The sequence below is a fragment of the Scyliorhinus canicula genome, chromosome 17 (assembly GCF_902713615.1).
Source record: "Scyliorhinus canicula chromosome 17, sScyCan1.1, whole genome shotgun sequence".
Lineage (NCBI taxonomy): Eukaryota > Metazoa > Chordata > Chondrichthyes > Carcharhiniformes > Scyliorhinidae > Scyliorhinus > Scyliorhinus canicula.
Genome location: NC_052162.1, coordinates 30927398 through 30944579, shown reverse-complemented (window position 1 = coordinate 30944579; position 17182 = coordinate 30927398). Strand labels below are relative to the sequence as shown.

Here is a 17182-nt window from a genome sequence, read left to right as displayed (position 1 = left end):
GTGCTTCACAGTGCCTTACACTGTGCTTCACAGTGCCAAGTTCAATTCCCGACTTGGGTCACTATCTGTGTGGAGTCTGCACGTTCTCCCAGTGTCTGTGCGGGTTTCCTCTCACAAACCCATGAAGAACATGCTTGTTCGGTGATTTGGACTTCTGAATTCTCTCTCCGTGTACCCAGGCGCCAGAGTGTGGCGACTAGGGGATTTTCACAGTAACTTATTGCAGTGTTAACGTAAGCCTACTTGTGATGCTAATAAAAATTATATATTTTCCCCAGCTTAGTCCAACAGTCCCAACCCAACTTCAAGAGCATTTTAGTGTCATGCATCTTCATTGTCCTCTTCACAGGCGTTTTGGATTTCATTCTCCATCAACTCCAATCTGTACTCTTTGCTACATGGCAATTCTTCTGGTTTTGATCCAACTCAACTTCCAATGCATCCGCTCCCTCCATCATCAACGGCAAAGTTCACAGCAATCTCTACTCAACTTACTGAACTACATCCCTAAACCCTTTTAATCTCAGTATTTCTCTCCTCACCTTATAAAGCCTTTAAATATATAAGAAATAGCAGGATTGGATCATATGGTTTGTTGAGCCTGCTCCACCGTTCAGCATGATCATGACTAATCTGCTTAAACATTACTTGCCCTCCTACTCCCCATTTCCCTTGAAAATATATCCTTTCAACAGCAGTTTTAGATTAGAGGAGTGCCCTGGGAGGGGAGTGAATGTTTCCACACGGCACGTCAATGAAACTGTTAGCATTATGGAGTAGCGTCTCTGATAAGTATCCAGACCAGAGTAAAACAAGCATTTTGTTGCTTTTGTTCTTCACAATGACCTCCATTTGCGAGGCTGGATTTTCCGTCTTCCGGCACAAAGAAACCGGCTGAACCGTCACCCGATATGTGCATAGCCCTCTTCTGTGAACCTGATTGGAGTGAGATCATGAGAACCAAGCAAACTCTTCTCTCGCATTAGGCAAGAGAAAATGGCGGGTCGCAAAAGTCTGCCGGTGTAAGTCACGAAGGTTGGCCGGCATGGGTCCCGAAGGTCGACGGGTTGGTAAAAATGGGTAATCGAAAAAAATGTTTGAAAAACACTGCTGTAGATCGTATGTACAGCAGCCACTGTTCATTGGTGCTAGAGGGATTGAATGTTTGTGGAAGGGGGTTGGTTGGGGGGGTGGTGGGGGTAGTAGAGAGAACTGGGTGTAGTATCTTAGATGAGGCCTAACTACTGTCTCATACAAGTTCAACATAATCTTACTCTATGCCCCTATTAATAAAGCTCAAATGCTTTTTTACGTGTTTTCTCAAAATGTCATGCTATTGTCAGTGGCTTATGCACAGAAGCCAAGGTCCCTGTTCCTCCTCTAGAGTTTCTCACTTTACTTGTACTGTCTCTCCGCATTCTTCCTTCCAGAATGAATCACCTCGCACCGCTGTGTTGAACTTCATCTAGAACATAGAACATAGAACGATACAGCGCAGTACAGGCCCTTCGGCCCACGATGTTGCACCGACATGGGAAGTCAAAAACTAAAGGCCATCTAACCTACACTATGCCATTATCATCCATATGCTTATCCAATAAATTTTTAAATGCCCTCAATGCTGGCGAGTTCACTACTGTTGCAGGTAGGGCATTCCACGGCCTCACCACTCTGCGTAAAAAACCTACCTCTGACGTCTGTCCTATATCTATTACCCCTCAATTTAAGGCTATGTCCCCTCGTGCTAGCCATCTCCATCCGCGGGAGAAGGCTCTCACTGTCCACCCTATCTAACCCTCTGATCATTTTGTATGCCTCTATTAAGTCACCTCTTAACCTTCTTCTCTCTAACGAAAACAACCTCAAGTCCATCAGCCTTTCCTCATAAGATTTTCCCTCCATACCAGGCAACATCCTGGTAAATCTCCTCTGCACCCGTTCCAAAGCTTCCACGTCCATCCTATAATGAGGCGACCAGAACTGTACGCAATACTCCAAATGCGGCCGTACCAGAGTTTTGTGCAGCTGCAACATGACCTCATGGCTCCGGAACTCAATCCCTCTACCAATAAAGGCCAACACACCATAGGCCTTCTTCACAACCCTATCAACCTGGGTGGCAACTTTCAGGGATCTATGTACATGGACACCGAGATCCCTCTGCTCATCCACACTGCTAAGAATTTTACCATTAGCCAAATATTCTGCATTCCTGTTATTCTTTCCAAAGTGAATCACCTCACACTTCTCCACATTAAACTCCATTTGCCACCTCTCAGCCCAGCTCTGCAGCTTATCTATGTCCCTCTGTAACCTGCAACATCCTTCCACACTGTCTACAACTCCACCGACTTTAGTGTCGTCTACAAATTTACTCACCCAACCTTCTGTGCCCTCCTCTAGGTCATTTATAAAAATGACAAACAGCAACGGCCCCAGAACAGATCCTTGTGGTACGCCACTCATAACTGAACTCCATTCTGAACATTTGCCATCAACCACCACCCTCTGTCTTCTTCTAACTAGCCAATTTCTGATCCACATCTCTAAATCACCCTCAATCCCCAGCCTCCGTATTTTCTGCAATAGACGACCGTGGGGAACCTTATCAAACGCTTTACTGAAATCCATATACACCACATCAACTGCTCTACCCTCGTCTACCTGTTCAGTCACCTTCTCAAAGAACTCGATAAGGTTTGTGAGGCATGACCTACCCTTCACAAAACCATGCTGACTATCCCTAATCATATTATTCCTATCTAGATGATTATAAATCGTATCTCTTATAATCCTCTCCAAGACTTTACCTACAACAGACGTGAGGCTCACCGGCCTATAGTTACCGGGGTTATCTCTACTCCCCTTCTTGAACAAAGGGACCACATTTGCTATCCTCAAGTCCTCTGGCACTATTCCTGTAGCCAATGATGACATAAAAATCAAAGCCAAAGGCTCAGCAATCTCTTCCCTGGCTTCCCAGAGAATCCTAGGATAAATCCCATCAGGCCCCGGGGACTTATCTATTTTCACCTTGTCCAGAATTGCCAACACTTCTTCCCTACGCACCTCAATGCCATCTATTCTAATAGCCTGGGTCTCAGCATTCTCCTCCACAACATTATCTTTTCCTGAGTGAATACTGACGAAAAGTATTCATTTAGTATCTCGCTTATCTCCTCAGCCTCCACACACAACTTCCCACCACTGTCCTTGACTGGCCCTACACTTACCCTAGTCATTCTTTTATTCCTGACATACCTATAGAAAGCTTTTGGGTTTTCCTTGATCCTACCTGCCAAAGACTTCTCATGTCCCCTCCTTGCTCGCCTTAGCTCTCTCTTTAGATCCTTCCTTGTAACTATCAAGCGCCCCAACTGAAACTTCACACCTCATCTTCACATAGGCCTCCTTCTTCCTCTTAACAAGAGATTCCACTTCTTTGGTAAACCACGGTTCCCTCGCTCGACCCCTTCCTCCCTGCCTGACTGGTACGTACTTATCAAGAACATGCAATAGCTGTTCCTTGAACAAGCTCCACATATCCAGTGTGCCCAACCCTTGCAGCCTACTTCTCCAACCTACACATCCTAAGTCATGTCTAATGGCATCATAATTGCCCTTCCCCCAGCTATAACTCTTGCCCTGCGGGGTATACTTATCCCTTTCCATCACTAACGTAAAGGTCACCGAATTGTGGTCACTGTCTCCAAAGTGCTCACCTACCTCCAGATCTAACACCTGGCCTGGTTCATTACCCAAAACCAAATACAATGTGGCCTCACCTCTTGTTGGCCTGTCAACATATTGTGTCAGGAAACACTCCTGCACACATTGAACAAAAAACGACCCATCTAATGTACTCGAACTATATCTTTTCCAGTCAATATTTGGAAAGTTAAAGTCTCCCATAACAACTACCCTGTTACTTTCGCTCTTTTCCAGAATCATCTTCGCCATCCTTTCCTCTACATCCCTAGAACTATTAGGTGGCCTATAGAAAACTCCCAACAGGATGACCTCTCCTTTCCTGTTTCTAACCTCAGCCCATACTACCTCAGAAGAAGAGTCCCCATCTTGCATCCTTTCCGCCACCGTAATACTGTCCTTGACTAGCAGCGCCACACCTCCCCCTCTTTTGCCCCCTTCTCTGAGCTTACTAAAACACCTAAACCCCGGAATCTGCTGCCTATCTGCTCAATTCACCACGACTACATGCTTCTGTAGTTTAACGCTACCCTCATCACAGTTCCAATCTTGGTATCATCTGCAAATTTTGAAATAATGCCCCGACATCACATTCTGGGTCATTAATAACATTAGGAAGAGCAAGAGTCCCAAAACTGACCCCTGGGGAACTCGACTACATACCTTCCCCCGATCTAAAAATACATTCATCACTACTGTTTACTGTTACTCAGTCAATTTCTTATCCAAGTGCTTACTTCCCCTTTTATTCCATGAGCTAGAATTTTGCTCACAAGTCTTGTGTGGCACTGTATCATGTCTTTTGAAAATTCATATAAACCAGATTAAAATTACCCTTATCAATCTTCCTTATTACCTCTTGCAAAATTCTCCAGTCCTCTGGCACTACCCGTGTCTTAGGAAGGCTGGAAGATTATTATCCGTGCCTCTGCAATTTCAATTCACTTCCCTCGGTACCCTTGGATGCATCTCATCCCATCCTGTACCTTATCAATTTAAGCAAAAGCACCTTCTAACACCTCTTCCATCTCAATTGTAATTTCTTCTAGTGTACCAATTAACTCTTCTCTCGCCTCAGCTTTACCATTCAGATTCATGAATAAACCTTGGGATTTATGTTAGCTGCACTTCTTCACAGCAAGCCTATTTGCAGGTGTGTGGAAACACCCATTTTATATTATTAGCAGCCTGGCCAGGTAGGACTCCGTACCCATTTCTCTTTAATCTTCTGAGGGAAAGCCAGCGTCTGATCTGCGGGGTCGTCTCAGTTTCAGAACTTACCCATGGGCATGCAGTAAAAGTCTTGTGCTTTTAAGAATATATTTCAGTTTGCAACGTTGTGGAACACGGTGAATTCACAGCCATAGTTCCTTATAAGTCGCAGATTAATCTCAATGAATGGCAGTAAAGGCTAGAGGAGGGTTTGAATGGCCAACTCTTCTCCCTACGTCATCTGAATCAATACTGGCAGCATGGTGGCACAGAGGTTAGCAGTGCTGCCGACGGCACTGAGGACCCGGGTTCGAATCCCGGCCCTGGGTTCGAATCCCGGCCCTGGGATACTGTCCATGTGGAGTTTGCACATTCTCCCCAAGTCTGCGTGGGTTTCACCCCACAACACAAAGATGTGCTGGGTAGATGCCCCGCTAAATTACTCCTTCATTGAATAAAAAAAATTGGAAACTCTAAATTTATTAAAACAAAATATGAATCAATGCATGATTTACTCAGAAGGAACAAAAATAGTCCCCAGGCCACCTTAACACAAACTTACAAGCTGTCAGTCACACAGCAATAATGGAGTCAAGAGAGCGACACCACCACATGCATTCAAAACTATTCCACTACACAATGCATAATATACAGGAAAGAAGGGGGAGAAAATAACAAAGATTGACCATAAAAGAACAGGCAAACTTGAGAGATGGTTGGCCATTGATTATAATCGCCTTCCACCAAATCTTGAACGTCATTCAACTGAAGTATGGACATCTCCCAATTAGATTAGATTGCTGGCTGTTTGCAAATTCTTATGGGGAGCAGAAATTGAAAGTATGTTTTTGTTTGGTTGAATATTTGGCTCAGTACCAGATTTCTCTGGTGTCTTTCAAATCGGTCTCCAGGAAGCATTACAACACTAAGCTCTGCCTGTCTCCTTTCATTCACTTTCATTGTGAAATGTTATAACATTTCCTCTTCAGTCAGAGTCAGCAGCCGAAATCTTGTGTTGTCAGACATCAAATGTTGATGTCACCAAGCTTTCTAGATTGGTTTCCCAGTTATTTTTATGTTCTTTCACCTCCTGCTCATTTCCTTGGGTCACACCATACCCAAACTCTCAAGGTATCCAAATGTAGAATCAGAGAATGGTGCAGTTTAGGAAGCTATTTGGCCCAATGTGCTGGTACTGGCTCTTAGTTCTACATTTATTTCCCACTCAGAAGAGATTTCTAATCCTTCACATCTCCCTCTTTGCAATCTCTTTTTTTACATAAATTTAGAGTACCCAATTCATTTTTTCCAATTAAGGGCAATTTAGCATCCAGCCCACAACCCTCAGATCTCTGCACCAATCCAATTTTGGTTTTAATTCAATCCACCACTGATGGCTGTGCCTTCAGTTGCTTTTGGTCCCAACCTCAAAACAATCACTTCCAACATGTTTCTATCCTGCTTTCCTCCTTTAACACAGTCCTTAAAACCTACCTCTTTGAACAAACTTTCCCTTCTGGTTATCTCACTTAATAGCTCCTTATGTGGCCTTTTGTCATGTTTTGTTTATAATGCTCCTGTTAACTGCCAAGGGACATTTAATTACATTAAAAGGTGCAAACAAATAAGCTGTTGTTACTAGAAAGTGACAATTAAATCTGCTTGCACCAGCCATTTATGCAGTGCATCCCATACTCGTAATAACTCAAGTTTAAAAATTCCCATCTCCCCTCTTGTTCTTTTGCCGATTAACCTTAAAACTGTCTGCTCTGATTATCAACACTAATGCCACTGGAAACAGTTTCTCCTTTATTTATTTAACTTCAAGATTGAAAACTTCAATTAAATTTGTCTGCTTTAAGCATAACAATTCCAGATTCACGACATTTCAAATCCATGGCACCATTATAGTAACCTCCTCTGCACCCTCTCCAAAGTCTTTACAATTTTACTAAATTGTGTGGTCCATTATTGACAGAATCTTCCAGCTGGGGTCTTTTATTTGTGTTTTTTTTTTAAGATAGCTGGATTGGCCAGCATTATTTGCTCATCCCCATCTGCCCTTGAACTGAGCGACTTGCTCGGCCATTTCAGAGTTAATCACATTGCTGTGGGTCTGAGTCACAATGTCCATTTAAAATCTACAATTTTGGGCAGATTAAATCAGGGATTAGACCACACGGCCCATGGAGTCTGCTTCACCATTTGATACGATCAATCACTGATCTTGGGCTTCAATTTTCCCACCCGCTCCCCACATTCTTCAATTTCATGAAGCAGCAGTGCTAACTACTGCATCGCCTTGCCACCCGCCAGTTGCCTTCATAATTGCTTGCTGCACTTGCAATGCCGACTTAAAGTTGTCCTCAAATGAGCACACCCAAGTTTCATTGAAAATCAATACATACAAGGTGCACGCTTTTCAAAAAGTATTCTTTTTGGGGGCGGAGGGGAAGAAAGAAGAGGAGGAGATATGTCTTGGAGCGGTTACAGGACATTTTGAAGGGGGAAAGTGAACAGCCAGTGGTTGTGGTACACATTGCTCCAAACGGCATCAGTTTAAAAATAGGACGAGGTTTGAAAAGGAGATTATAGGGAGCTAGGAAGCAATTTCAAAAGTTGGACCTCAACGGTAGTTACTTCAGGATTACTACCATTGCCATGTGCTAGTCAGTCAGAGTAGAACCAGCAGGATATTTAAGATTAATATGCAGCTGAAAAGATTATGCGAGGGGATGGATTTCAGTTTCCTGGGGCATTGGGATCGGTTCTGGGAGAGGTGGGACCAGTACAAGTTGTACATGCTACACCTGTGCAGGACTGGGATTGATGCCCATTGGGGGGGCTACTTGATAGAGCGGTTGGGAAGAGTTTAAACTAATATGGCAGGTGGTGGGATCTATGTAAAGGTTCAGAGCAGGGAAAGTTAAGAACCAAGAGAAAAAGACTGCAAGGAGAATAGGAGAATAAGAAAAGTGATAGGCAGAGAAATCAAGGGCTAGAGTCAGATAAAGACAGTAAAAAGAAAAGTATGGACGGGACAAGGAATGTTAAACGGACTGGCCTTGGGTGGCACGGTGGTGCAGTCATTAACACTGCTGCCTCACCGCGCCGAAGACCCGGGTTCGATCCCGGCCAGTGTGATGTTTGCACATTCTCCCCACATCTGCGTGGGACTCATCCCCACAACATGCAAACTCTAGTCACCCAAGGCCGGAATTGAATCCAGGTGCTGTGAAGCAGCAATGCTAACCACTGTGCTACCGTGGCATTTTTCGCACAAAGATGTAATTGCATGCATGAAGTGCAAGCTCCTTTCAAGTAGCTGCTTTTGACATGAACAGATCTAGTTCACAAGGAGAGTGGGGCGCCGAGGGCCAGGATCCTAGCCCTGGGTCACTGTCCGTGTGGAGTTTGCACATTCTCCCAGTGTTTGCATGGGTCTCACCCCCACAACCCAAAGATGTGCAGGATAGGTCGATTGGCCACACTAAATTGCCCCTTAATTGGGAAAAAAAAGAACTGGGTACTCAATTTTTTTTAAATGAAGGCGAGCTCATGAAGCGTGTTGCAGTGAATCATCCAGGTAATAGTGATCCAAATATAATTAGATTCAAAGTAGCAATAGAAAGGATCAAAGAAAAATCAGTGAAAATACTCAATTGAAGGTCAGTCAATTTGGGCAATGTGGAAGACTGGATTAAAAGTTTGGCCAGGAAACCAGTAAATGAACAATCATGTACAATCTAAACATATTCCAACATGGAGGAAAGATGGGACATTCAAAACCAGGTAAACTCGATTTGGATGGTTGAAGAGATGGACGTCAAAATAAAAAAGAAAAAGGGGAAAAAAATAAAAAATGCCAGACAGTTGAATACCAGGCAGAATGCAGAGTGCGAACTGAAAAAAGGTGATCTGCTGATCTTAGCAGAGAGACGATGAGAAAAGGCTACAACATAAAAGAGAACTAGAATATCTTTAATCAAAATATGAAAAGTAAAAGGATAGTTAAAGGAATGGTGGGGTTGAATAGGGACAGTCACAGAAATCATCCGGTGGAGGCAGGGACTCTGCATGACAGGTACTGAATGGGTACTTTTGCATGTCTTTACAAAAGAGGCTGAAGTTATTGTTGCAATAGAGGAGGAGCGTAAAAATATTGGATTGGATTTAAACAGGTAGGAACAAGGTGCTTAACAAGGTTAATATCACTCAAACTTAATAAGCTGCCCAACCCAGACAGGATACATCTTTGGTTGCTAACAGAAGCTTGGGTAGAACACAAGATCTCAGAGCAAGAGCAGGCATGACCTGCCTTTCATGAATCCATGCTGCGTCTGCTCAATGGGACAATCTGGCCCCTCAAGCCTGCTCCGCCATTGAGTAAGATCATGTCTGATCTTTTGTGGACTAAGCTCCACTTACCCACTCGCTCACCATAACTGTCAATTCCTTTACTGTTCAAAAATTTATATCTTTGCATTAAAAACAATCAACGAAGCAGCCTCAACTGCTTCATTAGGCAGGAAATTCCACAGATTCACAACCCTTTTGTGTGAAGAAGTTCCTCCTCAACTCAGTCCTAAATCTGCCCCCCCCTTATTTTGAGACTATGCCCCCTAATTCTAGTTTCACCCGCCGTAGAAAAACCTCCCAGTTTCTACCTCATCTAGTCCCATCATAATTTTAGATGTTTCTATAAGAACCCCCCCCTCCATTCTTCTAAATTCTAATGAGTATAGTTCCAGTCTCTCCTCATAAGCCAATTCTCTCAACTCCGGGATCAACCTAGTGAATCTCTTCACTTCCTCCAGTGCCAGCCAGTACATCCTTTCTCAAATAGGGAGACCAAAACTATGCACAGTTCTCCAGGTGTGGCCTCACCAACACCCTATACAGCTGTAACATAATCTCCCTGTTTTTAAACTCCATCCCTCTAGCAATTTGCCTTCTTAATTATCTGCTGCACCTGCAAACTAACTTTTGCAATTCATGCACAAGGACGCCCAGGTCTTCTGCACAGCAGCATGCTGCAATTTTTCACCATTTCAGTAATGGGCCATTTTGCTGTTGCTCCTACCAAAATGGATGACGTCATATTTACCAACCGTTGCCCACTCACTTTAACTATCCATATCACTCTGCAGGCTTTCAGTGTCCTCTGCACACTTTGCTCTACCACTCATATTAGTTTCATCTGCGAACTTTGACACATGACACTTGGACCCCAACTCCAAATCATCTAAGTAAATTGTAAACAATTGTGGTCCCAATAGTGATCAGAGGCACACGACTAGCCACTGATAGCCAACCAGAAAAACACCCATTTATTCCCACTCTTTGCTTTCTGTTAGTTAACCAATACATGCTTATGCATTATCTGTATTGCCATGCAACTGTATCTTATGCACCAGCCTTTTGTGCAGCACCACGTTGAATGCCTTCTGGAAATCCAGATACACCACATCCATCGGTTCCCCACTGTCCACCGTACTCAAAGTATTCCAGGAAATTAATGAAACATGACCTGTCTTTCATGAACCCATGCTGCGTCTGCTCAATGGGACTATCTCTATCCAGATGGCTCCTTATTTCTTCCTTGATGATAGATTCAAGCATTTTCTCCACTACAGAAGTTAAGCTAACAGGCCTATACTTACTTGCCTTTCTTCAACCTCCTTTTTTTAAACGGTGAAATCACATTTGCTGTTTTCCAATCTGCCCGAAACGCCCCAGAGTCCACTAGCAGTTGCTATTTTGCCTGCCATCTCTTTTACTACCCTGGGATGCATTCCATCAGATCCAGGAGACTGGTCTACCTTTAGCCCCATTAGCTTGCCAAACACGACGTCCTTCGTGATCGTTTCTAGTTTCACCTGCCATAGCCTCATGTTCCTTGTGTCTTTCATTGTGAAGACAGACACAAAATACCTGTTCAATGGCTCGGTCATTTCCCATTATTAAATCCCTCTTCTCATCCTCCAAAGGACCAATGTTGACCTTAGCCACTCTTCTTCATTTTATATATTTGTAGAAATGTTTGCTATCTGTTTTTATATTCTGAGCTCATTTAGTCTCATAAACTATCTAACTTTTCTTTATAGCTTTTTTCGTGGCTCTGTGTTGACTTTTAAACATTACCCTCCTTTATTTCCTTCAATATCCATGGTTGATTATCCCTTTTCTTCCTGCAGTCCTTCCTTTACACTGGGATATACTTTTGCTGAGCACAATGAAAAAAAATTGCTTTAAAGTCCTTCACTGTTCCTCACTTTGTCCAACCATAAGGTCTTTACTCCCAGTCTACCTTAGCCAATTTGAAATTAAGTGAATGGAAATCGCTTGTCACAAGTAGGCTTCAAATAAAGTTACTGTGAAAAGCCCCTAGTCGCCACATTCCAGCGCCTGTTCGGGGAGGCTGGATGGGGAATTGAACCCATGCTGCTGGCCTGTTATGGTCTGCTTTAAAAGCCAGCTATTTAGCCCTGTGCTAAACCAACTCCTCCCTTATCCCATTGTCATCTCCTTTGTTTAAGCACAAGACATTGGTATTGAATTTTACCTTCTCACACTCCATCTGTATCTTAAATTCAACCATACTGTGATCGCTCCTTCCAAGAGAATCCCTAACTATGAGATCATTAATTATCCCCGACTCATTACACAGGACCAGATCTAGGGTAGCTTGCTCCTCCATAGGTTCCATTACATACTGTTCAAGGAAACGATCGCAGATACATTCTATAAGCTCCGCCTCAAGGCGGCCTTGGCCGACCTGGTTTGACCAATTGACATGTAGATTAAAATCCCCCATGATAATTGCCATAGAGACAGTAAAAGCTTTGGCCACAATCTTTCAATCCGCCTTGGATACAACAGCAGGACTGGAGGTTTGCAAATGTTACAAGCCTGTTCAAAAAAGGGAATAAACCTAATTATTATGAGAAATCAGGCTAACAGCAACTGTGGGAAACCCATTAGTGACCTATGACAAAGAAAACGTTAATTATCACTTGGAGAAGCAGAGGATAATAAGGGATAGCCTAGTATTTGGTAACTTGCATCTCACTAACTTGATTAAGTTCTTTGAATGAACTAATAGAGTACGTAAATGTAATTTATAACTTGGGCCTGGATAAAGAAACCACATTTGACATTTGCAAATGATACTAAATTTGGCAACATGATAAATAGTGACCAGGATATTAGTCGATTTAGGATTAGATTGGTAAAATTGAGACACATGGTGGGGACAAGAATTGATGATGCTCTTCAGAAGTAATAACATGGAGGGGTTGTACAATCAAAAGTGTACAACATAGTGTCTCAAATCCAGTGTCCAGAAACCAGAGTTGCTTGAAAACCGGACATTTTCACAAATTGCTGTGGATCAATTTAATTTGAGTAATGATACTGTGCCTGGACAACTCAGCATGGACTACAATGGTATGGTGCAGCACAGGACTGATTGTCCACTTCATCTCTTTCACACCAATCCATGCCTGAGCCATCCAGCCCAAAATCGTGCATCGTGTCAGCCCTGGGATTGCTGATTTTGAGATACATCATGTGTATTTTGAAGAGGATGCAACAGCTCAGATCAGGTGGCCACCCTAACTGTTGTTTCTGCTGCTAACTCAACTCCTCAGTAAGCTGTTGATTGCGTGTCAACAGCCCCCAGCACCAAAGATCATCTCTGCTGAGTACAGATATGCAGGCATGAGTCCTTTTGGCAGCAGAGGCTCCTAATCAAAGAGTACAGGCTAACACAACAATCAAATTTACATTAGAGAATACTATTTGATTATAAATTTATTTTTCATCAGGTTTGGGAATGGGATTTTCCCTTTTCAAGCTAAGGTACAACTGGACTATGTCAGGTTCCCAAATTTATCAGATGCATCTCGTATTTCAATAGTTTTTTAAAAATTAATTTATGGGATGCAGGTGTCGCTGGTTAGGTCAGCACTTTTTGCTCATCCCTAGTTGCCCTTCAGAGGGTGGTGATGAACTGCGTTCTTTAACCGCTGTAGTCTCAGAGGTATAGGTACATCAGTGCTGTTGGAGAAGAGTTCCAGGATTTCGCCCCAGCAACAGTGAAGGAACAGCGATATATTTCTAAGTCAGGATGGTGACTGACTTGGCAGGTGAACAGTAATCAAGAATGAAATTACATTGTAAAGTTACAGTTACTGTGATACCATAATTAGAATAGAATTTATACAGGACTGTCATAGCCATTTTGTAGCCACTGTGGGAATATTGCGTTTGCAAAGTTAAACTGTTCTCAGCAAGAGAATGCCGGCACGATAGCACAGTGGGTAGCACTGTTGCTTCACAATGCCAGGGTCCCAGGTTCAATTCACGGCTTGGGTCACTGCTGTGCAGAGTCTGCACATTCTCCCTGTGTCTGTGTGGGCTTCCTCCGGGTGCTCCCGTTTCCTCCCACAAGTCCCAAAAGACATGCTTGTTAGGTGAATTGGACATTCTGAATTCGCGCTGTGTACCTGAACAGGCGCCGGAGTGTGGCGACTAGGGGATTTTCACAGTAACTTCATTGCAGTGTTAATGTAAACCTTCTTGTGACAATAAATATTATTAGGATGGTCTCTGAATCACATCACCACGTTCTTTACATATTGTCGGGAAGTAAAGGCAGACCTTTTGCTACATGCAACGTATTTTAACATATGTTTCTTTTGATTCACATTCTGACACCAACCACAAAAGATGTTTCACTTCCAGTTTCATCGTCACAAGTTTATGCATGTATATTTTTAAATTATGTCGCATTACACATTTTAATTTTACTTGCTTCCAGAGCTGTCACTGTAACCACATAAACAAAAATATTTTCCGAAAATCAGTGATGGCAGACATGAGGTTCAAATTAAAAAATAAAAAATAATAGAGAATGAATTAGTCAATAATTTCCCTTCAGGAGGGGGGGGGGGGGGGGGGGGGGGGGGGGGGGGGTTGTTATTTGACAGAGGTGAATGGGACGGGTATGACATGAGAAAGGTAGATTTGCATGGAATGGGCATAATCTACAATTGCTAATTAAGAGACTAATTTCTTCACAAATGTTTTGCAGGTCTTTGTTCATATTTTCATATTCATGGATGGAAAGCAGACTAGAAAGGAGGCATAACTTTACAAGAGATATGCAAGATACGTATTAACCACAGAAAGAAGGCAAGGCCAGATAATAATTTGAAGTATAGGTAGCAAAAAGCCTTCTGAACTTAGGTGGACCTGAATGCCCATTTTCAGGTTCTGTGAACTGCAACATCAAAACAAGTATTTCACCCAAATGATTTCACGATTTGTGGCATTCAACATAAAGCAGCACAACTAAACTTTTTAGGAGGGGCAGACAGGCATACATCAAAACCTTACACTGGATAATATATTCACCCATTGACTGATCAGAAGAAGCTATGTATGCCAATTGAGCCATTTAGAAAATGAAAGCTGCTCACCTTTAATAGTTTCTGTTGACGTTCCCACAGTGGAAGTTATTTTTGGTAGAGTCTCAGATGTGTCGCTTTCCTTTCCTTCCAGCTCATCACCTTGTGCATTACCTTCTTCTTGGATCAGTTCTATGTCCTCAGGATCCTCCACAGTTTTCACATTGCAAACTACCTGTACCTCTTCCTCAACTGGAACTGATCTTCCACCTTTACCATCAGAGGGTTGCTGCGAACGGTTGTCTGCCTTAACATCAGTTTCTTGCACACTGGGCTCCATCTGCAAATTTTCTTCTTGGGTTCCAATATCTGCAAGTCTGTCAGTTTGGAGTGCTGATTCTGTGACTTCGGTTTTATGCTTTGTATCCACATGTTTGGGTTGGTTCTCAGGAGAATCCAAGACTAGGTTATTTTCGGGATTCCCTTTCAGGTCACCTGCCTCTTTGTTGGATGTAGGATCCACTGACTGTAGCATATAGTCCATGGTACCAACCTCATCATCAGCTCTGCAAGGATCATTCAGTCTGTAGACCGAAGGACCTGTGTGTCCTTCCCCTAAAGGGGAGTCATTATAAAATGCCTCTAATTCTCTTCTTTCACAATTTCCTTCACTGAAACTTTTTGGTTTAATCCACACCTCATTGCCTCCATCAGTATTCAGCTTTACTGTGACTTGCTCATTAACTGGTGGCGTCTTTAGGGAACCTGCTTCATCGGTAGTGGAGTTCTGTTCTCTTTCTGAACAAGGCTCTGATGCATCAAGTGAAAGGTCCATATTCACAGAAGCAGTCAGATCACTCCTGTTATTTGGGACATTTTGCTTAGGAAGACAATTTGTAGATTCTGCATCATTGCTAACATCCATGTTCAGACAGAACACATCGACTATAAAGGAAAATACAGAAAGAAACAGCTGGTTAGCAGCAAGCTCTTTGCAAAAACAAATAAAAAAGTTGCAGAATGCAGTCTTTATACCTAAATTGACATAGTGATGACAACTCTGCAGCCGAGTGGCGAATGACAGTTTTTCACCAATCATGCAAAACAGACAAAACTGCCAAATTAATTCATTCCCATTTTTTTCTGGAAGTACTAACTTATGCTGAGAGGCCATAATACTGCTACACAGCCAGTCTCGATACCTCACCCGTGAAGATTCTTAGTGAGGGAAAATTGCACAACTGTAGAGACATCACCACCAAACAAGATACCGTTCTTAATCAACACCCAAAGGCATGCACTTCCCAGCAAAAGTTTCTGGATGCTCATCAACAGCAGGAATCCTGGGCTTAATCAAAGGCCATCAATGCCAATTAAGCATCCAGAACAAAATGAAATCAGATTACTCAAGAGATTCCTGGTCCAATGCATGTCAGTAATACCCCATTTACACATCGAGAAAATGGAAAAGTCACAACTGCTCATAAACTTGATTTTTTTCCCAATAAACAGAGCAGGATGGATTTGTGAATCTCTCAGCAGAATCTTGACACCAACAATTTGAAGTTGCATTGTCCATCAGTCAGCACACAATGAACAAACTCAAAGTCTCTTCCCTCATACCACTATCAAATAAAAATCTAAGACTTCACTCATTTTGTTTGTGCTCAAAGTGAATAAATATTACTGACGGAGCTTTTCTCATTAGTTCATTGTTCGTATATAGGCTTACCATTGTGCATTCCAACCATAAAATGTTTGGGGTAAATGCATCAAAGTAATTTAACACAATAATGGGACATTTTGCATTTCAGCATGGTCTCAGAAACACAAAAATTGAAGAGATGGATTTCACTCCTTGGGAAGAACATACAATTACAGGTGCAAAAGCTAAACTTCTCAGAGATAACACCTGTTCAAAGTCAGGCACGAGGCCAAATAATGTACTTGGAAAACAACCTCTGTTAAGGAATGGGTGAAGAGACATTCCAAGTAAATGTCTCATTTATGTTAAGTATCCAATAATTGACAGTGATATGTAAAGAAGCTTCAGGCGGCCTTTGGGGCATGTGATGTGATGAGAGTTTTTGTACAGAGTTGTGTTAAAGGAAAATAAAAAGGTGTCTGTGACAAGGAGCAGAATTTTTGACTTTATACAAGAGCAGCTAAACGGCTAACAACCTTGGATCATATTCAGCACCTCTTTTGCCATCATAGTTTGCAATCATAGTTTATCTCTGCTTGCTGAGGTCGGGGAGTTTTAAGACCAGGAAGAAAGAAACAGATCAAGATGGTGTAAAGTGGGATCGCAACACAATTTTAACAGAAAAGTGTCAACCACAGTTTGTATTTCTAAGTTTAGGCAGCACTCAACAATGCAGGGGTTAAAATCAAATTTACAAACACAGGCACGCTCGCAGAAATTTGTGTGCACAGATTTGGAGGTAACCTGCAACCTTGGTTGGTCAGCAGCGGGCAGCAAGTGGAGGGTTTGATCCCTGACCAGTAGAATATTTCAAATGCTGTTCCACAGGATCAGGACTGGTAGACAAGCAAATCCTGCAGATGTCAGCAGCATCTCAGAGAATATATTGAAAAATTGAAAGATTTTTCTCCTTATCGATTTCTTCCAATGTGCTCTGCTTCAACCTTGACAAGGTTTCCAGCGGTCAATGGATTTAAGTGTGATGGATCAAATGTGCAATATTAACACTGCACATAGGAGAGGAGGATTCCACTAGGAGGAAAATCTAGAACCAGAGGGTACAATCTCATACTAAAAAACTCATTTAAAACAAAGGAGGAATTTCTTCAGCCAGAGGGTGGTCAATCTGTGGAGCTCTTTGCCG

General features: G+C 42.5%; 1 protein-coding gene across 1 annotated transcript in view; it reads right to left on the bottom strand.

Annotated features, from left to right (window-relative positions):
• The window catches only part of LOC119952453 (zinc finger MYM-type protein 3-like), a 138205-nt gene that overhangs the window by 101341 nt on the left and 19682 nt on the right, over window positions 1–17182 (bottom strand). Inside the window, 1 exon segment of the mRNA XM_038776229.1 lies at window positions 14406–15278. Coding sequence (XP_038632157.1) covers window positions 14406–15278 — 873 coding nt within the window.